The sequence below is a fragment of the Hyla sarda genome, chromosome 5 (assembly GCF_029499605.1).
Source record: "Hyla sarda isolate aHylSar1 chromosome 5, aHylSar1.hap1, whole genome shotgun sequence".
NCBI lineage: Eukaryota > Metazoa > Chordata > Amphibia > Anura > Hylidae > Hyla > Hyla sarda.
In genome coordinates this window covers 3,729,328-3,756,034 of record NC_079193.1, presented here as the reverse complement: position 1 = coordinate 3,756,034, position 26,707 = coordinate 3,729,328, and the positions used below count along the sequence as shown (strand labels likewise).

The 26,707-nt window shown below is 45.5% G+C and overlaps 1 protein-coding gene across 1 annotated transcript in view; it reads left to right on the top strand.

The window, feature by feature from the left end:
- The window catches only part of PTH1R (parathyroid hormone 1 receptor), a 294,531-nt gene that overhangs the window by 131,837 nt on the left and 135,987 nt on the right, over positions 1–26,707 (top strand). Inside the window, exon 2 of the mRNA XM_056518705.1 lies at positions 16,429–16,525. Within this exon, the coding sequence (XP_056374680.1) occupies positions 16,429–16,525 (97 nt within the window). The remainder of the gene's footprint in view (positions 1–16,428; positions 16,526–26,707) is intronic.

Here is a 26,707-nt window from a genome sequence, read left to right as displayed (position 1 = left end):
CACTATTCTGGGGTCTGTGTGAAGGTGACATTGTTCTGGGGTCTGTGTGAAGGTGACACTGTTCTGGGGTCTGTGTGAAGGTGACACTGTTCTGGGGTCTGTGTGAAGGTGACACTGTTCTGGGGTCTGTGTGAAGGTGACACTGTTCTGGGGTCTGTGTGAAGGTGACACTGTTCTGGGGTCTTGTGAAGGTGACACTGTTCTGGGGTCTGTGTGAAGGTGACACTGTTCTGGGGTCTGTGTGAAGGTGACACTGTTCTGGGGTCTGTGTGAAGGTGACACTGTTCTGGGGTCTGTGTGAAGGTGACACTGTTCTGGGGTCTGTGTGAAGGTGACACTGTTCTGGGGTCTGTGTGAAGGTGACACTGTTCTGGGGTCTTGTGAAGGTGACATTGTTCTGGGGTCTGTGTGAAGGTGACACTGTTCTGGGGTCTGTGTGAAGGGGACACTGTTCTGGGGTCTGTGTGAAGGTGACACTGTTCTGGGGTCTGTGTGAAGGTGACACTGTTCTGGGGTCTGTGTGAAGGTGACACTGTTCTGGGGTCTGTGTGAAGGTGACACCGTTCTGGGGTCTGTGTGAAGGTGACACTGTTCTGGGGTCTGTGTGAAGGGGACACTGTTCTGGGGTCTTGTGAAGGTGACACTGTTCTGGGGTCTGTGTGAAGGTGACACTGTTCTGGGGTCTGTGTGAAAGTGACACTGTTCTGGGGTCTGTGTGAAGGTGACACTGTTCTGGGGTCTGTGTGAAGGTGACACTGTTCTGGGGTATGTGTGAAGGGGACACTGTTCTGGGGTCTGTGTGAAGGTGACACTGTTCTGGGGTCTGTGTGAAGGTGACATTGTTCTGGGGTCTGTGTGGAGGAGACACTGTTCTGGGGTCTGTGTGAAGGTGACACTGTTCTGGGGTCTGTGTGAAGGTGACACTGTTCTGGGGTCTGTGTGAAGGTGACACTGTTCTTAGGTCTGTGTGAAGGTGACACTGTTCTGGGGTCTGTGTGAAGGTGACACTGTTCTTAGGTCTGTGTGAAGGTGACACTGTTCTGGGGTCTGTGTGAAGGTGACACTGTTCTGGGGTCTGTGTGAAGATGACACTGTTCTGGGGTCTGTGTGAAGGTGACACTGTTCTGGGGTCTGTGTGAAGATGACACTGTTCTGGGGTCTGTGTGAAGGTGACACTGTTCTGGGGTCTGTGTGAAGGTGACACTGTTCTGGGGTCTGTGTGAAGGTGACACTGTTCTGGGGTCTGTATGAAGGTGACACTGTTCTGGGGTCTGTGTGAAGGTGACACCGTTCTGGGGTCTGTGTGAAGGTGACACTGTTCTGGGGTCTTGTGAAGGTGACAACATAACAGTATTACTGCCATGTTTAATAGTCGGGTCATATTGGGAGTTGTAGTGTGTTATGTATATGGTCAAATAGAATTATATACGGTCATGTTGGGGGTTGTAGTTCATTATGTATAATATAATTGTATTGTAGTGTCATCCAGGGGTCGGGTCATGTTGGGGGTTGTAGTTCATTATGTATAATATTATTGTATTGTAGTGTCATCCAGTGGTCGGGCCATGTTGGGGGTTGTAGTTCATTATGTATAAGATAATTGTATTGTAGTGTCATCCAGTGGTTGGGCCATGTTGGGGGTTGTAGTTCATTATGTATAAGATAATTGTATTGTAGTGTCATCCAGTGGTCGGGCCATGTTGGGGGTTGTAGTTCATTATGTATAAGATAATTGTATTGTACTGGCATCCAGGGGTCGGGCCATGTTGGGGGTTGTAGTTCATTATGTATAATATAATTGTATTGTAGTGTCATCCAGGGGTCGGGCCATGTTGGGGGTTGTAGTTCATTATGTGTAATATAATTGTATTGTAGTGTCATCCAGGGGTCGGGCCATGTTGGGGGTTGTAGTTCATTATGTATAAGATAATTGTTTTGTAGTGTCATCCAGTGGTCGGGCCATGTTGGGGGTTGTAGTTCATTATGTATAAGATAATTGTATTGTACTGGCATCCAGGGGTCGGGCCATGTTGGGGGTTGTAGTTCATTATGTATAATATAATTGTATTGTAGTGTCATCCAGGGGTCGGGCCATGTTGGGGGTTGTAGTTCATTATGTGTAATATAATTGTATTGTAGTGTCATCCAGGGGTCGGGCCATGTTGGGGGTTGTAGTTCATTATGTATAATATTGCATTGTAGTGTCATCCAGGGGTCGGGCCATGTTGGGGGTTGTAGTTCATTATGTATAAGATAATTGTATTGTAGTGTCATCCAGTGGTCGGGCCATGTTGGGGGTTGTAGTTCATTATGTATAAGATAATTGTATTGTAGTGTCATCCAGTGGTCGGGTCATGTTGGGGGTTGTAGTTCATTATGTATAAGATAATTGTATTGTAGTGGCATCCAGTGGTCGGGCCATGTTGGGGGTTGTAGTTCATTATGTATAAGATAATTGTATTGTAGTGTCATCCAGTGGTCGGGTCATGTTGGGGGTTGTAGTTCATTATGTATAAGATAATTGTATTGTAGTGTCATCCAGTGGTCGGGTCATGTTGGGGGTTGTAGTTCATTATGTATAATATTGTATTGTAGTGTCATCCAGTTGTCGGGCCATGTTGGGGGTTGTAGTTCATTATGTATAAGATAATTGTATTGTAGTGTCATCCAGTGGTCGGGCCATGTTGGGGGTTGTAGTTCATTATGTATAATATAATTGTATTGTAGTGTCATCCAGGGGTCGGGCCATGTTGGGGGTTGTAGTTCATTATGTATAATATTATTGTATTGTAGAGTCATCCAGTGGTCGGGCCATGTTGGGGGTTGTAGTTCATTATGTATAATATAATTGTATTGTAGTGGCATCCAGTGGTCGGGCCATGTTGGGGGTTGTAGTTCATTATGTATAAGATAATTGTATTGTAGTGTCATCCAGTGGTCGGGCCATGTTGGGGGTTGTAGTTCATTATGTATAATATTGTATTGTAGTGTCATCCAGTGGTCGGGCCATGTTGGGGGTTGTAGTTCATTATGTATAAGATAATTGTATTGTAGTGTCATCCAGTGGTCGGGCCATGTTGGGGGTTGTAGTTCGTATAATAACGTTTCCCTATGATGACTTCCAGGCCTGTAGATGTAGCAGTGCTGACCCTGCGGTGTATGAGGTTTCGCAGGATCCGGGTGGTCGCTCTGATTCTCTCCTATTATATGTGATCTATATAATTGTTGTGATGGTGAAGCGGAGGGTCCCCGCACCCCTCCCCCGCTCGCCTCAATCGTTCCTTCTGTTTGACCCTACAGACTGCTTCATGTCATTGAGGCTTCAGGAAAGACATCAGGGAAACGGGAAGGAAAGCGATAAATGTGATTTCATACATAATAAATCGCGTCTTCAGGTTTTGTGCAAATGGTTTCAGCTGCGGCGGATCCGGCGGGACGCGGCCCGTAACTGCGCGTGAAGAGAACAGACTCCGGTTTTATCACATTATTTCTACCTTTTGGCGTCGTCCACGAGGATCGTTACTTATTTTGTCTCCAATAAAAGACGCAGCTTCACCATGATATCACGGGGAGAAATCTACTAAAGGGGAACTCCACTACTACAACAGAATAACATGGCAACTCCTGTGAAATGTCACCTCCAGAGCTGCACTCACTAATCTGCTGTTACATCATATCTTATCCTCCAGAGCTGCACTCACTATTCTGCTGTTACATCATGTCTTATCCTCCAGAGCTGCACTCACTATTCTGCTGTTATATCATGTCTTATCCTCCAGAGCTGCACTCACTAATCTGCTGTTACATCATGTCTTATCCTCCAGTCACCTCCAGAGCTGCACTCACTATTCTGCTGTTACATCATGTCTTATCCTCCAGTCACCTCCAGAGCTGCACTCACTATTCTGCGGTTACATCATGTGTTATCCTCCAGTCACCTCCAGAGCTGCACTCACTATTCTGCTGTTACATCATATCTTATCCTCCAGAGCTGCACTCACTATTCTGCTGTTACATCATGTCTTATCCTCCAGAGCTGCACTCACTATTCTGCTGTTATATCATGTCTTATCCTTCAGAGCTGCACTCACTATTCTGCGGTTACATCATGTGTTATCCTCCAGTCACCTCCAGAGCTGCACTCACTATTCTGCTGTTACATCATGTCTTATCCTCCAGAGCTGCACTCACTATTCTGCGGTTACATCATGTGTTATCCTCCAGTCACCTCCAGAGCTGCACTCACTATTCTGCTGTTACATCATGTCTTATCCTCCAGAGCTGCACTCACTATTCTGCTGTTACATCGTCTTATCCTCCAGAGCTGCACTCACTATTCTGCTGTTATATCATATCTTATCCTCCAGAGCTGCACTCACTATTCTGCTGTTACATCATATCTTATCCTCCAGAGCTGAACTCACTATTCTGCTGTTACATCATGTGTTATCCTCCAGTCACCTCCAGAGCTGCACTCACTAATCTGCTGTTACATCATGTCTTATCCTCCAGAGCTGCACTCACTAATCTGCTGTTACATCATATCTTATCCTCCAGAGCTGCACTCACTATTCTGCTGTTACATCATATCTTATCCTCCAGAGCTGCACTCACTATTCTGCTGTTACATCGTCTTATCCTCCAGAGCTGCACTCACTATTCTGCTGTTATATCATATCTTATCCTCCAGAGCTGCACTCACTATTCTGCTGTTACATCATATCTTATCCTCCAGAGCTGCACTCACTATTCTGCTGTTACATCATGTCTTATCCTCCAGAGCTGCACTCACTAATCTGCTGTTACATCATATCTTATCCTCCAGAGCTGCACTCACTATTCTGCTGTTACATCATATCTTATCCTCCAGAGCTGCACTCACTATTCTGCTGTTACATCATATCTTATCCTCCAGAGCTGCACTCACTATTCTGCTGTTACATCATGTCTTATCCTCCAGAGCTGCACTCACTATTCTGCTGTTATATCATGTCTTATCCTCCAGAGCTGCACTCACTATTCTGCTGTTATATCATGTCTTATCCTCCAGAGCTGCACTCACTATTCTGCTGTTACATCATATCTTATCCTCCAGAGCTGCACTCACTATTCTGCTGTTACATCATGTCTTATCCTCCAGAGCTGCACTCACTATTCTGCTGTTACATCATCTTATCCTCCAGAGCTGCACTCACTATTCTGCTGTTTATCCTCTGACTGTAGCAGCTCCTCTGCAGGGAAGTAATTTTTATGTTACTATTTTTTATTTGGTTGTTTTCTCTGTTTCTATTATTTGAACATTTGTTGCAGATTTGGGCTCCGCACCCCAATCGTTCCTGGGTGGGGGATGTGACCCCGCGTGACGCCTCGTGTTCTCAGGGCGGAGGAGGAATCCCGCGCAGATTGTGATTCTTTCCAGAGAACATACATGGCGCTCACCGGGATAATTATTGGCCGCGATTGGCCGATCTCCCGGCCTCCAAAGCAAACTCCGAATCCCCGAGGAGACGGATATTCCTCCTTGTTTCTGGGCCTCATTTATAAGAATAACACTGCGCGTTTTGTGAAACTTCTCTGGCAGAAGTTCAAGAAGAGCCGAAAAAGCAAACAGCGTCCGAGTCCGCGCGGAGTCAGAGATTAATGGCGGGGACGCCGGGCGCAGATAATTACCTGTCTGGATTGTGTCAATTAAGAGTCAATTAAAAGCGAATATTTCTGAGCAGGTCCGAGGCGGCGTAAGTCCCGCAGTGTGAACAGAGCGCAAGATCCGAATAACGTCGTCAGGAGTCAGTAATGCGGCGCGGAGGATCCCGCACAGTCCTGAGATCGGGACGTGACACGTGCGATAAGGGGCTGATTGTACGGACGGTTAATGCTGATTGTACGGAGGGTTAATGCTGATTGTACGGAGGGTTAATGCTGATTGTACGGACGGTTAATGCTGATTGTACGGACGGTTAATGCTGATTGTACGGAGGGTTAATGCTGATTGTACGGAGGGTTAATGCTGATTGTACGGAGGGTTAATGCTGATTGTACGGACGGTGAATGCTGATTGTACGGAGGGTTAATGCTGATTGTGCGGACGGTTAATGCTGATTGTGCGGACGGTTAATGCTGATTGTACGGACGGTTAATGCTGATTGTACGGACGGTTAATGCTGATTGTACGGAGGGTGAATGCTGATTGTACGGACGGTGAATGCTGATTGTACGGACGGTTAATGCTGATTGTACGGACGGTTAATGCTGATTGTACGGACGGTTAATGCTGATTGTACGGACGGTTAATACTGATTGTACGGACGGTTAATACTGATTGTACGGACGGTTAATGCTGATTGTACGGACGGTTAATGCTGATTGTGCGGACGGTTAATGCTGATTGTGCGGACGGTTAATGCTGATTGTGCGGACGGTTAATGCTGATTGTACGGACGGTTAATGCTGATTGTACGGAGGGTGAATGCTGATTGTACGGACGGTGAATGCTGATTGTACGGACGGTTAATGCTGATTGTACGGACGGTTAATGCTGATTGTACGGAGGGTGAATGCTGATTGTACGGACGGTGAATGCTGATTGTACGGACGGTGAATGCTGATTGTACGGACGGTGAATGCTGATTGTACGGACGGTGAATGCTGATTGTACGGACGGTGAATGCTGATTGTACGGACGGTTAATGCTGATTGTACGGAGGGTTAATGCTGATTGTACGGAGGGTTAATGCTGATTGTACGGAGGGTTAATGCTGATTGTACGGAGGGTTAATGCTGATTGTACGGACGGTTAATGCTGATTGTACGGAGGGTTAATGCTGATTGTACGGAGGGTTAATGCTGATTGTACGGACGGTTAATGCTGATTGTACGGACGGTTAATGCTGATTGTACGGACGGTTAATGCTGATTGTACGGACGGTTAATGCTGATTGTACGGACGGTGAATGCTGATTGTACGGACGGTGAATGCTGATTGTACGGACGGTGAATGCTGATTGTACGGACGGTGAATGCTGATTGTACGGACGGTGAATGCTGATTGTACGGACGGTGAATGCTGATTGTACGGACGGTGAATGCTGATTGTACGGACGGTGAATGCTGATTGCACGGACGGTTAATGCTGATTGCACGGACGGGGAATGCTGATTGCACGGACGGTGAATGCTGATTGTACGGAGGGTTAATGCTGATTGTACGGACGGTTAATGCTGATTGTGCGGACGGTTAATGCTGATTGTGCGGACGGTTAATGCTGATTGTGCGGACGGTTAATGCTGATTGTACGGACGGTGAATGCTGATTGTACGGAGGGTGAATGCTGATTGTACGGACGGTGAATGCTGATTGTACGGACGGTTAATGCTGATTGTACGGACGGTTAATGCTGATTGTACGGAGGGTGAATGCTGATTGTACGGACGGTGAATGCTGATTGTACGGACGGTGAATGCTGATTGTACGGACGGTGAATGCTGATTGTACGGACGGTGAATGCTGATTGTACGGACGGTGAATGCTGATTGTACGGACGGTTAATGCTGATTGTACGGAGGGTTAATGCTGATTGTACGGAGGGTTAATGCTGATTGTACGGAGGGTTAATGCTGATTGTACGGAGGGTTAATGCTGATTGTACGGACGGTTAATGCTGATTGTACGGAGGGTTAATGCTGATTGTACGGAGGGTTAATGCTGATTGTACGGACGGTTAATGCTGATTGTACGGACGGTTAATGCTGATTGTACGGACGGTTAATGCTGATTGTACGGACGGTTAATGCTGATTGTACGGACGGTGAATGCTGATTGTACGGACGGTGAATGCTGATTGTACGGACGGTGAATGCTGATTGTACGGACGGTGAATGCTGATTGTACGGACGGTGAATGCTGATTGTACGGACGGTGAATGCTGATTGTACGGACGGTGAATGCTGATTGTACGGACGGTGAATGCTGATTGCACGGACGGTTAATGCTGATTGCACGGACGGGGAATGCTGATTGCACGGACGGTGAATGCTGATTGTACGGAGGGTTAATGCTGATTGTACGGACGGTTAATGCTGATTGTACGGAGGGTTAATGCTGATTGTACGGACGGTTAATGCTGATTGTACGGACGGTTAATGCTGATTGTACGGACGGTTAATGGTGTTTTGGCCGCGTTCACACGCTGCAGGTGTAGTGCTTCCTGATCACTAAAATATAAAGTGGCTGCAACATTGTAACAAATATCATCAGACATCCTGATCAAGACCGAGGAGGAGCCGAGATACTGGTGACCAAAGGAAAAGACCTGATGTAACAGCAGAATAGTGAGCGCAGCTCTGGAGGATAAGACATGATGTAACAGGAGAATAGTGAGTGCAGCTCTGGAGGATGACATGATATAACAGCAGAATAGTGAGTGCAGCTCTGGAGGATAATACATGATGTAACAGCAGAATAGTGAGTGCAGCTCTGGAGGATAAGACATGATGTAACAGCAGAATATTGAGTGCAGCTCTGGAGGATAAGACATGATGTAACAGCAGAATAGTGAGTGCAGCTCTGGAGGATAATACATGATATAACAGCAGAATAGTGAGTGCAGCTCTGGAGGATAATACATGATATAACAGCAGAATAGTGAGTGCAGTTCTGGAGGATAAGACATGATGTAACAGCAGAATAGTGAGTGCAGCTCTGAAGGATAAGACATGATGTAACAGCAGAATAGTGAGTGCAGCTCTGAAGGATAAGACATGATGTAACAGCAGAATAGTGAGTGCATCTCTGAAGGATAAGACATGATGTAACAGCAGAATAGTGAGTGCAGCTCTGGAGGATAATACATGATGTAACAGCAGAATAGTGAGTGCAGCTCTGGAGGATAAGACATGATGTAACAGCAGAATAGTGAGTGCAGCTCTGGAGGATAAGATATGATATAACTGCAGAATAGTGAGTGCAGCACTGGAGGTGAATGGGGGATAAGTAAAGGATTATAAAATAGCTGAATATAATACTGAATACCGCCATCCTGGGTACGGCTCTGGGAGTGACGTGCGCCCCCTCTGCCAGGAGTCGGATTGGCTGTGGCGCCAATGTTAGACGCGGCTCTGTTGAGGGCACATACCTGGGAGTTCACAGCCCTTTCTGTATGTACCTTGTATCAGGTTCTCCTGTATGTTGAGCAGATCTGTGTTTGTCGCGGTGCCTTCCGTACGCCATGTTTTGAAAGCTGCTTTGAAATGCGCCTTATAAGACGCCCATTGAGCTCTGCTGCGCCGCCCGGGTAATTGCTGCAATTTTGGTTTTGTTGGATGTTCTGCAGCGATGGAGCTGGACCCGATTTCTTGCTGGAATTCTGCATCAAAACATTTTCATGTTGAGGAAAAACAGAATAAATGAATGAAGCGGTGGGCGATGCCAGGGGGGGCAGGAGGGGCGTCTGATCGGAATCAAGCTGATATATTGTAACCTCTGAGGGGTTTCTCTCCAGCTTTCCTAGATTCCTGAAAAGACAAATAAATTGTCCTTTTTACATTTCATGGGACTGCGGAAGAAATAAACCCTCGGGTCCTGTTCACACCTGGATTTTATATTAGATGTTGCCTCATTTTCTTCTGGAGATCCATTAAATTCTTTCATACAGAATACTGTGATCTCCGGGGGTCCTGGGGGTCTGTTCAGTATCTGTGATCCCTGGTGGTCCTGGGGGTCTGTTCAGTATCTGTGATCCCTGGTGGTCCTGGGGGTCTGTTCAGTATCTGTGATTTTTGGGGGTCCAGGGGATCTTTTTTGTATCTCTGATCATTGGGGGTCCTAGGGGTTCGTTCTGTATTTGTGATCTCCGGGGGCCCTGGGGGTCTGTTCAGTATCTGTGATCTCCGAGGTCCTGGGGAAAAGTTCAGTATCTGTGATCTTCGGGGGCCCTGGGGGGTCTGTCCTGTATCTCTGATCTCTGGGGGTCTGTCCTGTATCTCTGATCTCTGGGGGTCTGTCCTGTATCTCTGATCTCTGGGGGTCTGTTCAGTATCTGTGATCTCTGGGGGTCTGTGCTGTTTTGTGATCTCCAGAGGTCCTGGGGGTCTGTCCTGTATCTGTGATCTCTGGGGATCCTGGGGGTTCGTTCAGTATCTGTGACTCCGGGGGTCCTGGGGGTTCGTTCAGTATCTGTGACTCCGGGGATCCTGGGGGTTCGTTCAGTACCTGTGATCTCTGGGGGTCCTGGGGGTTCGTTCAGTACCTGTGATCTCTGGGGGTCCTGGGGGTTCGTTCAGTACCTGTGATCTCTGGGGGTCCTGGGGGTTTGTTCAGTATCTGTGACTCCGGGGGTCCTGGGGGTCTGTCCTGTATCTGTGATCTCTGGGGGTCTGTGCTGTTTTGTGATCTCCGGGGGTCCTGAGGGTTTTCGCTGTTTGGTTTTCGCCATCTTACCATCCGCTGGTATTACCGCGTCCTGTTCTCCAGCGTTTTGTCCATTATATATGGCGCAGAACATGTGGGACGTCACGTACTCCTCGTGTTCCAGGACTAACACAGAGTTGAATGTCCCTCGGCCTGAGGTGATTTCCGGAGTCTAAATCTGACTTGGTATCAGGGGTCGTGTCTGGTCTTGACCCTCCCCCCTCGGACATATTTGTCGCAGTTCATTGCTCTCCCCGCACCATTATTTCTGGAATTACAATGATGAAAGTGATAAATGGGAGGAGTCGCAGATTGTCGCCCGAAGTCATCGCCTCAGCGGGGGAGCGCGGTTTGACGGATTGTCTAATTGTATTGATAAAATGAGGAAAAGCCAAAAATATCTCCACATCAGATACATTGGGGGAAATTCTTTAAAACTTGTACAGAGGAAAAGTGGAGCAGCTGCCCAAAGCAACCAATCAGATTGTTTATTTTATTTTTAGATGCCTTTTAAAATTAAAGAAGTCATCTGATTGGTTGTTATGGGCAACTGGTCAACTTTTAATAACACAGTTTATCTAGATCTGTGATAGACAAGCCCCAGACAGACATGAGGATCAGCCGCAGCCCCTTATCTGTAGAATTCACAACTAATGCTGCCCAGTATTACTCTATAATGTCCTTTATATTGCCCATAAAAGTCTATAGAGAGGGGGTGTACATGGAGGGAGCTGTAGAGTAACACTGAGACAAAGAGAAGCAACCAAAAGTTTTAAGTATTATATCTTATCGAGTGTTGGATTCACAGCTTAAACTGCTCAGTACTGCTCTGTTATGTCCTCTATGCTGTTCATAGAAGTCTATTAAAAGGGGAAGAAGAAGGGGGAGATTAAGAGTAAGACAGAGACAGAGAGACACAGTGAATCTGCTGACAGCTCTAGTAAGTGTTACATCTCCTCCTTGTACTGGATTTACAGCCTACACTGCTCAGTACTGCTCTATAATGTTCTTCATGCTGCTGCTGCCTCTGAGTGTGTGCTATAGAGATATAGGATCCATCCCTCTTCTGTGTGTGCTTGATATGGAGACCTCATATCAGATAGTCTACAACCACTAGCTCAAAAAAAAAAAAAAAAAAAATGAATATTTGAGATGGAGCCTGAAAAAGGGGAAAACTGATGGAAAATGTCATGAACAAGTTCTATAATGGCCGGAGATAGCGCTACTCCTCATGTGCACGCAGGACAGCGCATCCTGAGGTATCCTATAACTACAGACCCTCCCCATGCTGTGGCCTGCAGTCGCCTGAGCCATAGATGCGTCTGAACTAACACCCGCTCGCTCTGACGCAGCGTCCTCCCCTCATATACAGATCAGTATACAGTTTAATTCAATGTTTTCTTATTATATTTGCAGTGAAGGTTGGAAAAATAAATCCATTAGGTTCCAGTAAAGTCCAGTGACATTTTATAGAGTCCTGATATGACTCCATTAGTAACATTGGCGTTAGTTTGCTCTGGATTGACCTCCATTAGTCGTCTTTGTCTACTCAGCGCTGAGGATATCCGTCCCGTCTGGGTTGTCAGGGGCCTTTCACCCCCTACCATCAATTTCATGAATCTCACAAAACAATATGTATGGGTAAAAAGAAAGTGCATGGCCCTTTAAGGCTCAAAGGTAACCTGTCATCGCTCATCACTTAATCCATTGGGGAGGTCCTTAGTAGCTTCCCCCGCCCACCAGTTTTGATTGATAGATCTCTTTCTGAGTATAGAGAATGATCAAGGGCGGCAGGATAGAAAAAAGCTACCAGGGCCCGCCCCATCGACTTGTGGTTCAGACAGCATGAAAGGGATGACAGGTTCCCTTTAATAGCCCCTATGGCGGCACGTGGGCTCCAATGACATCATAGGGGAATGACCTCTTCATGCCTGTGATGTCATAGTTACATTAATGCCCCATTGTGTATCAATAACTGGTGTACTGGCCCTTTAAGGACTTCTGGAGTTTTTTTTATGTGGAAAGACCCTTCTATACCTTGCTGGCTATGGCTATGCTATCTATCTATCTATCTATCTCATCTATCTATCTATCTATCTATCTATCTATCTATCTCATATCTATCTATCTCATATCTATCTATCTCATATCTATCTATCTCATATCTATCTATCTCATATCTATCTATCTCATATCTATCTATCTCATATCTATCTATCTCATATCTATCTATCTCATATCTATCTATCTCATATCTATCTATCTCATATCTATCTATCTATCTATCTATCTATCTATCTTTCTCATATCTATCTATCTATCTCATATCTATCTATCTATCTCATATCTATCTATCTCATATCTATCTATCTCATATCTATCTGTCTATCTTTCTCATATCTATCTATCTCATATTTATCTATCTATCTCATATCTATCTATCTATCTATCTATCTATCTCATATCTATCTATCTATCTATCTATCTCATATCTATCTATCTATCTATCTAATATCTATCTTTCTCATATCTATCTATATATCTCATATTTATCTATCTATCTCATATCTATGGATCTATCTCATATCTAAAAAATAGAAACAATGGAGCAGCTCAACCAAATTGTGCAGAGCAGTGGGTGCCAGCAGAAAAAACACCCCAGGTGAAGGGATGTACAAAAATCCACACCAAAATAGAAATGCTGCGGCACTCCAAAAAGTATAGTGAAAAAAAGAGTTTATTGACCTGACATCAGAAGCGACTTTTCAGCTGCCCGATTGCAGCCTTTCTCAAGCTCCTCGAGCTTGAGAAAGGCTGCAATCGGGCAGCTGAAACGTCGCTTCTGATGTCAGGTCAATAAACTCTTTTTTTCACTATACTTTTTGGAGTGCCGCAGCATTTCTATTTTGGTGTATCTCGTATCTATCTTTCTCATATTTATCTATCTATCTATCTCATAACTATGGATCTATCTCATATCTATCTCTTATCTATCTATCTATCTCATATCTATCTATCTCATATCTATCTTTCTCATATTTATCTATCTATCTATCTCATATCTATCTATATATCTCATATCTATCTATCTCATATCTATCTTTCTCATATTTATCTATCTATCTCATATCTATCTATATATCTCATATCTATCTATCTATCTATCTATCTCATATCTATGGATCTATCTCATATCTATCTATCTATCTCATATCTATCTATCTATCTATCTATCTATCTATCTATCTCATATCTATGGATCTATCTCATATCTATCTATCTATCTATCTATCTCATATCTATCTATCTCATATCTATCTATCTATCTCATATCTATCTATCTATCTCATATCTATCTATCTATCTATCTCATATCTATGGATCTATCTCATATCTATCTCATATCTATCTATAGTGAGGGCTCTGTGTTCCGTAGCGTTTCGCTCTATAGATCACCTGCAGACGTTACGCTTCATCTCTTCCTCCTATGAGAGGACGTATCAGGATAATCTCTATTTCTTCTCTTCTGCGCTCATCTCGCTGTTACCTATTTAGGTCGGTTCACACTGGGTTTTGTGTCTATTTCACATTTCCCGTTACGGCACTTAAATTCTTCTGTACGTAAAAACATCAACCTCACTATTGTGTACAGCAATTAAATAAATTAAATAATAAATAAATAATTAAATTAGTTAAAATTAAATTAGTTAAAAACTAAATAAACCTTTTTGTTGCAATCCGTTTAATATAAGAGGAGTGGATTCTCCTGTATCTTATGTTTTTACTATTCATATAGGTTTTTACCCTTTTTCAGGTGAACAAAATGTATATGTAAACAAAAACCTCTGTGAAGCCAGCAGGGTCCACAGCACTACAGAGTATTTCAGGAGAGGAGTGTGCTGATCATGTGGGGGGTACAGGGTGAGAGTTATATAGTGGAGGAGCAGGGTCCACAGCACTACAGAGTATTTCAGGAGAGGAGTGTGCTGATCATGTGGAGGTCACAGGGTGAGAGTTATATAGTGGAGGAGCAGGGTCCACAGCAGTACAGAGTATACAGGAGAGGAGTGTACTGATCATGTGGAGGTCACAGGGGGAGAGTTATATAGTGGAGGAGCAGGGTCCACAGCAGTACAGAGTATTTCAGGAGAGGAGTGTACTGATCATGTGGAGGTCACAGGGTGAGAGTTATATAGTAGAGGAGCAGGGTGCACAGCAGTACAGAGTATACAGGAGAGGAGTGTGCTGATCATGTGGAGGTCACAGGGTGAGAGTTATATAGTGGAGGAGCAGAGTCCACAGCAGTACAGAGTATACAGGAGAGGGGTGTGCTGATCATGTGGAGGTCACATGGTGAGAGTTATATAGTGGAGGAGCAGGGTCCACAGCAGTACAGAGTATTTCAGGAGAGGAGTGTGCTGATCATGTGGAAGTCACAGGGTGAGAGTTATATAGTAGAGGAGCAGGGTGCACAGCAGTACAGAGTATACAGGAGAGGAGTGTGCTGATCATGTGGAGGTCACAGGGTGAGAGTTATATAGTGGAGGAGCAGTGTCCACAGCAGTACAGAGTATACAGGAGAGGAGTGTGCTGATCATGTGGAGGTCACAGGGAGAGAGTTATATAGTGGAGGAGCAGGGTCCACAGCAGTACAGAGTATTTCAGGAGAGGAGTGTACTGATCATGTGGAGGTCACAGGATGAGAGTTATATAGTGGAGGAGCAGGGTCCACAGGAGTACAGAGTATTACAGGAGAGGAGTGTACTGATCATGTGGGGGGTACAGGGTGAGAGTTATATAGCGGAGGAGCAGGGTCCACAGCAGTACAGAGTATACAGGAGAGGAGTGTGCTGATCATGTGGGGGGTACAGGGTGAGAGTTATATAGTGGAGGAGCAGGGTCCACAGCAGTACAGAGTATACAGGAGAGGAGTGTGCTGATCATGTGGAGGTCACAGGGTGAGAGTTATATAGTGGAGGAGCAGGGTCCACAGCAGTACAGAGTATACAGGAGAGGAGTGTACTGATCATGTGGAGGTCACAGGATGAGAGTTATATAGTGGAGGAGCAGGGTCCACAGCAGTACAGAGTATACAGGAGAGGAGTGTGCTGATCATGTGGAGGTCACCGGGTGAGAGTTATATAGTGGAGGAGCAGGGTCCACAGCAGTACAGAGTATACAGGAGAGGAGTGTGCTGATCATGTGGAGGTCACCGGGTGAGAGTTATATAGTGGAGGAGCAGGGTTCACAGCAGTACAGAGTATTTCAGGAGAGGAGTGTGCTGATCATGTGGAGGTCACAGGGTGAGAGTTATATAGTGGAGGAGTAGGGTCCACAGCAGTACAGAGTATTTCAGGAGAGGAGTGTGCTGATCATGTGGAGGTCACAGGGTGAGAGTTATATAGTGGAGGAGTAGGGTCCACAGCAGTACAGAGTATTTCAGGAGAGGAGTGTGCTGATCATGTGGAGGTCACAGGGTGAAAGTTATTTAGTAGAGGAGCAGGGTCCACAGCAGTACAGAGTATTTCAGGAGAGGAGTGTACTGATCATGTGGAGGAGACAGGGTGAGAGTTATATAGTGGAGGAGCAGTGTCCACAGCAGTACAGAGTATACAGGAGAGGAGTGTACTGGTCATGTGGAAGTCACAGGGTGAGAGTTATATAGTGGAGGAGCAGGGTCCACAGCAGTACAGAGTATTTCAGGAGAGGAGTGTACTGATCATGTGGAGGAGACAGGGTGAGAGTTATATAGTGGAGGAGCAGTGTCCACAGCAGTACAGAGTATACAGGAGAGGAGTGTACTGGTCATGTGGAAGTCACAGGGTGAGAGTTATATAGTGGAGGAGCAGGGTCCACAGCAGTACAGAGTATTTCAGGAGAGGAGTATACTGATCATGTGGAGGTCACAGGGTGAGAGTTATTTAGTAGAGGAGCAGGGTCCACAGCAGTACAGAGTATTTCAGAAACGTTTAAAGTAGCAGTAAATCTCTTGTTTCTTATCAGTTTTCCTTTGTTCTTCTCCAGGTGGATACGGATGATGTCATCACCAAAGAGGAGCAGATCTACCTGCTTTTTATAGCAAAAGGAAAGTGTGAACAACATCTGAAATCTAAATCACAAGGTAGGTTCCCTATATTGTGCAATGTGCGACAGATACAACAATGGCGCTGACACTACAGGAACACGCATGGGGATGTGGACTGTGCTGGAGTCTGTGGGAGGAGAGATGAGTTTAGAGGGGGACAGAGGAGTCTGGAGGAGGACAGAGGAGTTTAGAGGGGGACAGAGGAGTCTGGAGGAGGACAGAGGAGTATGGAGGAGGACAAAGGAGTCTGGAGGAGGAGGACAGTGGAGTCTAGAGGAGGACAGAGGAGTTTAGAGGAGGACAGAGGAGTTTAGAGGGGGACAGAGGAGTCTGGAGGAGGACAGAGGAGTCTGGAGGAGGACAGAGGAGTCTGGAGGAGGACAAAGGAGTCTGGAGGAGGAGGACAGTGGAGTCTAGAGGAGGAGGACAGAGGAGTCTGGAGGAGAAAAGAGGAATCTGGAGCAGGAGGACAGAGGAGTCTAGAGGAGGAGGATAGAGCAGAAATCATACTGTACTCTGATGCTGTACAGTAGACTGCCTTTCATGCTGTACAGTAGACTGTCTCTTCATGCTGTACAGTAGACTGCCTTTCATGCTGTACAGTAGACTGTCTCTTCATGCTGTAGAGTAGACTTTCTCATGCTGTACAGTAGACTGCCTTTCATGCTGTACAGTAGACTTTCTCAAGCTGTACAATAGACTGCCTTTCATGCTGTACAGTAGACTGTCTCTTCATTCTGTACAATTGACTTTGTCATGCTGTACAGTAGATTGCCTTTCATGCTGTACAGTAGACTGTCTCTTCATGCTGTACAGTAGACTGCCTTTCATGCTGTACAGTAGACTTTCTCATGCTGTACAGTAGACTGCCTTTCATGCTGTACAGTAGACTGCCTTTCATGCTGTACAGTAGACTTTATCATGCTGTAGAGTAGACTGCCTTTCATGCTGTACAGTAGACTGCCTTTCATGCTGTACAGTAGACTGTCTCTTCATGCTCTACAGTAGACTTTCTCATGCTGTACAGTAGACTGCCTTTCATGCTGTACAGTAGACTGCCTTTCATGCTGTACCGTAGACTGCCTTTCATGCTGTACAGTAGACTTTCTCATGCTGTACAGTAGACTGCCTTTCATGCTGTACAGTAGACTGCCTTTCATGCTGTACAGTAGACTGCCTTTCATGCTGTACAGTAGACTTTCTCATGCTGTACAGTAGACTGCCTTTCATGCTGTACAGTAGACTGTCTCTTCATGCTGTACAGTAGACTGTCTCTTCATGCTGTACAGTAGACTTTCTCATGCTGTACAGTAGACTGTCTCTTCATGCTGTACAGTAGACTGTCTCTTCATGCTGTACAGTAGACTTTCTCATGCTGTACAGTAGACTGTCTCTTCATGCTGTACAGTAGACTGCCTCTTCATGCTGTACAGTAGACTTTCTCATGCTGTACAATAGACTGCCTCTTACTCTTTACAGTAGACTGTCACTTCATGCTGTACAGTAGACTGCCTTTCATGCTGTACAGTAGACTGCCTTTCATGCTGTACAGTAGACTGCCTTTCATGCTGTACAGTAGACTTTCTCATGCTGTACAGTAGACTGCCTTTCATGCTGTACAGTAGACTGTCTCTTCATGCTGTACAGTAGACTGTCTCTTCATGCTGTACAGTAGACTTTCTCATGCTGTACAGTAGACTGTCTCTTCATGCTGTACAGTAGACTGTCTCTTCATGCTGTACAGTAGACTTTCTCATGCTGTACAGTAGACTGTCTCTTCATGCTGTACAGTAGACTGCCTCTTCATGCTGTACAGTAGACTTTCTCATGCTGTACAATAGACTGCCTCTTACTCTTTACAGTAGACTGTCACTTCATGCTGTACAGTAGACTGTCTCTCATGCTGTACAGTAGACTGCCTCTTATTCTTTACAGTAGGACTGTCTCTTCATGCTGTACAGTAGACTGTCTCTTCATGCTGTACAGTAGACTGTCTCTTCATGCTGTACAGTAGACTACCTCTTACTCTTTACAATAGACTGTCTCTTCATGCTGTACAATAGACTGTCTCTTCATGCTGTACAGTAGACTGTCTCTTCATGCTGTACAATAGACTGTCTCTTCCTGCTGTACAGTAGACTGTCTCTTCATGCTGTACAGTAGACTGCCTCTTCATGCTGTACAGTAGACCGCCTCTTACTCTTTACAATAGACTGTCTCTTCATGCTGTACAATAGACTGTCTCTTCATGCTGTACAGTAGACTGTCTCTTCATGCTGTACAATAGACTGTCTCTTCCTGCTGTACAGTAGACTGTCTCTTCATGCTGTACAGTAGACTGTCTCTTCATGCTGTACAGTAGACTACCTCTTACTCTTTACAATAGACTGTCTCTTCATGCTGTACAATAGACTGTCTCTTCCTGCTGTACAGTAGACTGTCTCTTCCTGCTGTACAGTAGACTGTCTCTTCCTGCTGTACAGTAGACTGTCTCTTCATGCTGTACAGTAGACTGTCTCTTCATGCTGTACAGTAGACTGTCTCTTCATGCTGTACAGTAGACTGTCTCTTCATGCTGTACAGTAGACTACCTCTTACTCTTTACAATAGACTGTCTCTTCATGCTGTACAATAGACTGTCTCTTCATGCTGTACAGTAGACTCTCTTCATGCTGTACAATAGACTGTCTCTTCATGCTGTACAATAGACGGTCTCTTCATGCTGTACAGTAGACTGTCTCTTCATGCTGTACAGTAGGATGTCTCTTCATGCTGTACAGTAGACTACCTCTTACTCTTTACAATAGACTGTCTCTTCATGCTGTACAGTAGACTGTCTCTTCATGCTGTACAGTAGACTACCTCTTACTCTTTACAATAGACTGTCTCTTCATGCTGTACAGTAGACTACCTCTTACTCTTTACAATAGACTGTCTCTTCCTGCTGTACAGTAGACTGCCTCTCATGCTGTACAATAGACTGTCTCTTCCTGCTGTACAGTAGACTGTCTCTTCCTGCTGTACAGTAGACTGTCTCTTCATGCTGTACAGTAGACTGTCTCTTCATGCTGTACAGTAGACTGCCTCTCATGCTGTACAATAGACTGTCTCTTCATGCTGTACAATAGACTGTCTCTTCATGCTGTACAGTAGACTGTCTCTTCCTGCTGTACAGTAGACTGTCTCTTCATGCTGTATAGTAGACCGCCTCTTACTCTTTACAATAGACTGTCTCTTCATGCTGTACAGTAGACTGTCTTTTCATGCTGTACAATAGACTGTCTCTTCCTGCTGTACAGTAGACTGTCTCTTCATGCTGTACAGTAGACTGTCTCTTCATGCTGTACAGTAGACTGTCTCTTCCTGCTGTACAGTAGACTGTCTCTTCATGCTGTACAGTAGACCGCCTCTTACTCTTTACAGTAGACTGTCTCTTCATGCTGTACAGTAGACCGCCTCTTACTCTTTACAGTAGACTGTCTCTTCATGCTGTACAATAGACTGTCTCTTCATGCTGTACAGTAGACTACCTCTTACTCTTTACAATAGACTGTCTCTTCCTGCTGTACAGTAGACTGTCTCTTCCTGCTGTACAGTAGACTGTCTCTTCATGCTGTACAGTAGACTGTCTCTTCCTGCTGTACAGTAGACTACCTCTCATGCTGTACAGTAGACCGCCTCTTACTCTTTACAGTAGACTGTCTCTTCATGCTGTACAATAGACTGTCTCTTCATGCTGTACAGTAGACTGTCTCTTCATGCTGTACAGTAGACTGTCTCTCCATGCTGTACAATAGACTGTCTCTTCATGCTGTACAGTAGACTGTCTCTTCATGCTGTACAGTAGACTGCCTCTTACTCTTTACAGTAGACTGTCTCTTCATGCTGTACAGTAGACTGTCTCTTCCTGCTGTACAGTAGACTGTCTCTTCATGCTGTACAGTAGACCGCCTCTTACTCTTTACAGTAGACAGTCGTGGTCGCTCTATACTAGTCTGATGTGGGTCGTAGTCAGAGAACGGTTTGTAGGATTTCCGATATCCTCTGACAATCTGTAGGTGAAGTAGTAACAGATATAATAACGGGGATTACAGGGGGATCTTTGCAGTCGGGGTCTCATCTTCTGTTGAACATAAAGTGACTTTTTCGTGACGCTGTAAATTGATTCCATTTGCGCAGTTGGCGGCGTCGGCCGCGGTATTGATGTTTATTTGTTTGTTTACTGGTCTGTAAATGAGCGGAGAATGTTGTAGCCTAAAGCCCCATCAGATGGATACAATGTGTCCTCTATAGAATCTGTACAGGAAGAAATCCTATTTATATTTATATAATGATGTAAATAGAGGAAAAGAACAAGAGTCCAAAATCCATCATCACATGACGGGTCTGAGGGGCGCGATGGGAAAACCATTGTCGGCTCAGATAATACATTGTATATACTGGGAGATGTGGGAACCGCAGGAGTTTATGGGAATACATCAGATTAATCCTATGATGAGACTTTCTCTGACTTTCTAGTGGAATTATGATTTCTGCTCCGTTCAAAATCTCTGCTTGCTGTCAGCCAATGGAACCTTCATGTGATGGAAAATGAGGGACTGAGGAAAAACACAGCAAAAATGAGTAATTATAGTATGAGCATAGTATGAGGCAGTCTACTGTACAGCATGGAGAGACAGTCTACTGTGCAGCATGGAGAGACAGTCTACTGTACAGCATGGAGAGACAGTCTACTGTGCAGCATGGAGAGACAGTCTACTGTGCAGCATGGAGAGACAGTCTACTGTACAGCATGGAGAGACAGTCTACTGTGCAGTATGGAGAGACAGTCTACTATACAGGAGATTATACAGGAATTTACAGTACGGAGAGGTAGTCTGCTGTACAGCATGGAGAGACAGTCTACTGTGCAGTATGAAGGGACAGTCTACTATACAGTATGAGAGATAGTCAACTGTACATGGTGGAGAAGCAGTCTACTTTACAGCATGGAGAGACAGTCTACTGTACAGTATGAAGGGACAGTCTACTATACAGGAGATTATACAGGAATTTACAGTACGGAGAGGTAGTCTGCTGTACAGCATGGAGAGACAGTCTACTGTACAGTATGAGAGGCAGTCAATTGTACATCAGGGAGAGGTAGTCTACTGTACAGCATGGAGAGACAGTCTACTGTGCAGTATGAAGGGACAGTCTACTATACAGTATGAGAGTCAACTGTACATGGTGGAGAGGCAGTCTACTTTACAGCATGGAGAGACAGTCTACAGTACAGCATGAGAGGCAGTCTACTTAACAGCATGGAGAGACAGTCTACTGTACAGCATGAGAGGCAGTCTACTGAACAGAATGGAGAGAGTCTACTGTACAGCATGAGAGGCAGTCTACTGTACAGCATGAGAGGCAGTATACTGTACAGCATGGAGAGGCAGTCTACTGTACAGCATGGAGAGGCAGTCTACTATACAGCATGAAGAGGCAGTCTACTGTACAGCATGAGAGGCAGTCTACAGTAAAGAATAAGAGGTAGTCTACTGTACAGCTTGAGAATAAGTCTATTGTACAGCATGGAGAGGCAGTCTACTATACAGCATCAGAGGCAGTCTACTGTACAGCATCAGAGGCAGTCTACTGTACAGCATGGAGAGGCAGTCTACTGTACAGCATCAGAGGCAGTCTACTATGCTGCATGGAGAGGCAGTATACTGTACAGCATGGAGAGTGAAGAGGCAGTCTACTGTACAGCATGAGAGGCAGTCTACAGTAAAGAATAAGAGGTAGTCTACTGTACAGCTTGAGAGGCAGTCTACAGTAAAGAATAAGAGGCAGTCTACTGTACAGCATGAGAGGCAGTCTACAGTAAAGAATAAGAGGTAGTCTACTGTACAGCTTGAGAAAAAGTCTATTGTACAGCATGGAGAGGCAGTCTACTGTACAGCATGAGAGGCAGTCTACTGTACAGCATGGAGAGGCAGTCTACTGTACAGCATGAGAGGCAGTCTACTGAACAGCAATGAGAGAGTCTACTGTACAGCATGAGAGGCAGTATACTGTACATTGTGGAGAGGCAGTCTACTGTACAGCATGAGAGGCAGTATACTGTACATTGTGGAGAGGCAGTCTACTGTACAGCATGGAGAGGCAGTCTACTATACAGCATGAAGAGGCAGTCTACTGTACAGCATGAGAGGCAGTCTACAGTAAAGAATAAGAGGTAGTCTACTGTACAGCTTGAGAAAAAGTCTATTGTACAGCATGGAGAGACAGTCTACTGTACAGCATGAGAGGCAGTCTACTGTACAGCATGAGAGGCAGTCTACTGTACAGCATCAGAGGCAGTCTACTGTACAGCATCAGAGGCAGTCTACTGTACAGCAGAGGCAGTCTACTGAACAGCATGGAGAGGCAGTCTACTGTACAGCATGAAGAGACAGTCCACTGTACAGCATGAGAGGCAGTCTACTGTACAGCATGGAGAGACAGTCTACTGTACAGGATGGAGAGGTATTCTACTGTACAGCACGAGAGGCAGTCTACTGTACAGCATGAAGAGGCAGTCTACTGTACAGCATGAGAATCAGTCTACTGTACAGCATGAGAATCAGTCTACTGTACAGCATGAGAGGCAGTCTACTGTACAGCATGAGAGGCAATCTACTGTACAGCATGAGAGGCAGTCTACTGTACAGCATGAGAGGCAGTCTACTGTACAGCATGAGAGGCAGTCTATTGTGCACCAGAGGCAGTCTACTGTACAGTATCAGAGGCAGTCTATTGTACAGCATCAGAGGCAGTCTACTGTTCATCATGAGGAGACAGTCTACTGTACATCATGGAGAGGCAGTCTACTGTACAGCATGAGAGGCAGTCTACTGTACAGCATAAGAGGCAGTCTATTGTGCACCAGAGGCAGTCTACTGTACAGTATCAGAGGCAGTCTATTGTACAGCATCAGAGGCAGTATACTGTTCATCATGAGGAGAGTCTACTGTACATCATGGAGAGGCAGTCTACTGTACAGCATGAAGAGACAGTCTTCTGTACAGCATGAAGAGACAGTCTACTGTACAGCATGAAGAGGCAGTCTACTGTACAGCATGAGAGGCAGTCTACTGTACAGCATGAGAGGCAGTCTACTGTACAGCATGAGAGGCAGTCTACTGTACAGCATGAGAGGCAGTCTACTGTACAGCATGAGAGGCAGTCTACTGTACAGCATGAGAGGCAGTCTACTGTACAGCATGAAGAGGCAGTCTACTGTACAGCATGGAGAGACAGTCTACTGTACAGCATGGAGAGACAGTCTACTGTGCAGCATGAGAGGCAGTCTACTGTACAGCATGAGAGGCAGTCTACTGTACAGCATGAGAGGCAGTCTACTGTACAGCATGAGAGGCAGTCTACTGTACAGCATGGAGAGACAGTCTACTGTACAGCATGGAGAGACAGTCTACTGTACAGCATGAAGAGACAGTCTACTATACAGCATGAGAGGCAGTCTACTGTACAGCATGAGAGGCAGTCAACTGTACAGCATGAGAGGCAGTCTACTGTACAGCATGGAGAGGCAGTCTACTGTACAGCATGAATATACAGTCTACTGCACAGCATGGAGAGACAGTCTACTGTTTAACATGAAGAAACAGTCTACTGTACAGCATGAGAGACAGTCTACTGTACAGCATGAAGAGGCAGTCTACTGTACAGCATGGAGAGACAGTCTACTGTAGAGCATGGAGAGACAGCCTACTGTAGAGCATGGAGAGACAGTCTACTGTACAGCATGAGAGGCAGTCTACTGTACAGCATGAGAGGCAGTCTACAGTAAAGAATAAGAGGTAGTCTACTGTACAGCTTGAGAAAAAGTCTATTGTACAGCATGGAGAGGCAGTCTACTGTACAGCTTGAGAAAAAGTCTATTGTACAGCATGGAGAGACAGTCTACTGTACAGCATCAGAGGCAGTCTACTGTACAGCATCAGAGGCAGTCTACTGTACAGCATGGAGAGACAGTCTACTGTACAGCATGGAGAGACAGTCTACTGTACAGCATGGAGAGACAGTCTACTGTACAGCATGGAGAGACAGTCTACTGTACAGCATGGAGAGACAGTCTACTGTACAGCATGAGAGGCAGTCTACTGTACAGCATGAGAGGCAGTCTACTGTACAGCATGAGAGGCAGTCTACTGTACAGCATGAGAGGCAGTCTACAGTAAAGAATAAGAGGTAGTCTACTGTACAGCTTGAGAAAAAGTCTATTGTACAGCATGGAGAGGCAGTCTACTGTACAGCATTAGGGCAGTCTACTGTACAGCATGGAGAGGCAGTCTACTGTACAGCATGAGAGGCAGTCTACTGAACAGCATGGAGAGAGTCTACTGTACAGCATGAGAGGCAGTATACTGTACATTGTGGAGAGGCAGTATACTGTACATTGTGGAGAGGCAGTCTACTGTACAGCATGGAGAGGCAGTCTACTATACAGCATGAAGAGGCAGTCTACTGTACAGCATGAGAGGCAGTCTACTGTACAGCATGAGAGGCAGTCTACAGTAAAGAATAAGAGGTAGTCTACTGTACAGCTTGAGAAAAAGTCTATTGTACAGCATGGAGAGACAGTCTACTGTACAGCATCAGAGGCAGTCTACTGTACAGCATCAGAGGCAGTCTACTGTACAGCAGAGGCAGTCTACTGAACAGCATGGAGAGGCAGTCTACTGTACAGCATGGAGAGGCAGTCTACTGTACTGCATGGAGAGGCAGTTTACTGTACAACATGAAGAGGCAGTCTACTGTACAGCATGAGAGGCAGTCTACAGTAAAGAATAAGAGGTAGTCTACTGTACAGCTTGAGAAAAAGTCAATTGTACAGCATGGAGAGACAGTCTACTGTACAGCATGAACGGCAGTCTACTGTACAGCATGAGAGGCAGTCTACTGTACAGCAGAGGCAGTCTACTGTACAGCATGGAGAGACAGTCTACTGTACAGCATCCAAGGCAGTCTACTGTACAGCATCCGAGGCAGTCTACTGTCTAGCATGAAAGGCAGTCTACTGTACAGCATGAAGAGACAGTCTACTGTCTAGCATGAAAGGCAGTCTACTGTACAGCATGAAGAGACAGTCCACTGTACAGCATGAGAGGCAGTCTACTGTACAGCATGGAGAGACAGTCTACTGTACAGCATGAGAGGCAGTCTACTGTACAGCATGAAGAGGCAGTCTACTGTACAGCATGAAGAGGCAGTCTACTGTACAGCATGAGAATCAGTCTACTGTACAGCATGAGAGGCAGTCTACTGTACAGCATGAGAGGCAGTCTATTGTGCACCAGAGGCAGTCTACTGTACAGTATCAGAGGCAGTCTATTGTACAGCATCAGAGGCAGTCTACTGTTCATCATGAGGAGACAGTCTACTGTACATCATGGAGAGGCAGTCTACTGTACAGCATGAGAGGCAGTCTACTGTACAGCATAAGAGGCAGTCTATTGTGCACCAGAGGCAGTCTACTGTACAGTATCAGAGGCAGTCTATTGTACAGCATCAGAGGCAGTCTACTGTTCATCATGAGGAGAGTCTACTGTACATCATGGAGAGGCAGTCTACTGTACAGCATGAAGAGACAGTCTACTGTACAGCATGAAGAGACAGTCTACTGTACAGCATGGAGAGACAATCTACTGTACAGCATGAGAGGCAGTCTACTGTACAGCATGAGAGGCAGTCTACTGTACAGCATGAGAGGCAGTCTACTGTACAGCATGAGAGGCAGTCTACTGTACAACATGGAGAGGCAGTCTAATGTACAGCATGGAGAGACAGTCTACTGTACAGCATGAGAGGCAGTCTACTGTACAGCATGAGAGGCAGTCTACTGTACAGCATGGAGAGACAGTCTACTGTACAGCATGGAGAGACAGTCTACTGTACAGCATGGAGAGACAGTCTACTGTGCAGCATGGAGAGGCAGTCTACTGAACAGCATGAGAGGCAGTCTACTGTACAGCATGAGAGGCAGTCTACTGTACAGCATGAGAGGCAGTCTACTGTACAGCATGGAGAGACAGTCTACTGTACAGCATGAATATACAGTCTACTGCACAGCATGGAGAGACAGTCTACTGTACAGCATGAAGAGACAGTCTACTGTACAGCATGAGAGACAGTCTACTGTACAGCATGAAGAGGCAGTCTACTGTACAGCATGAG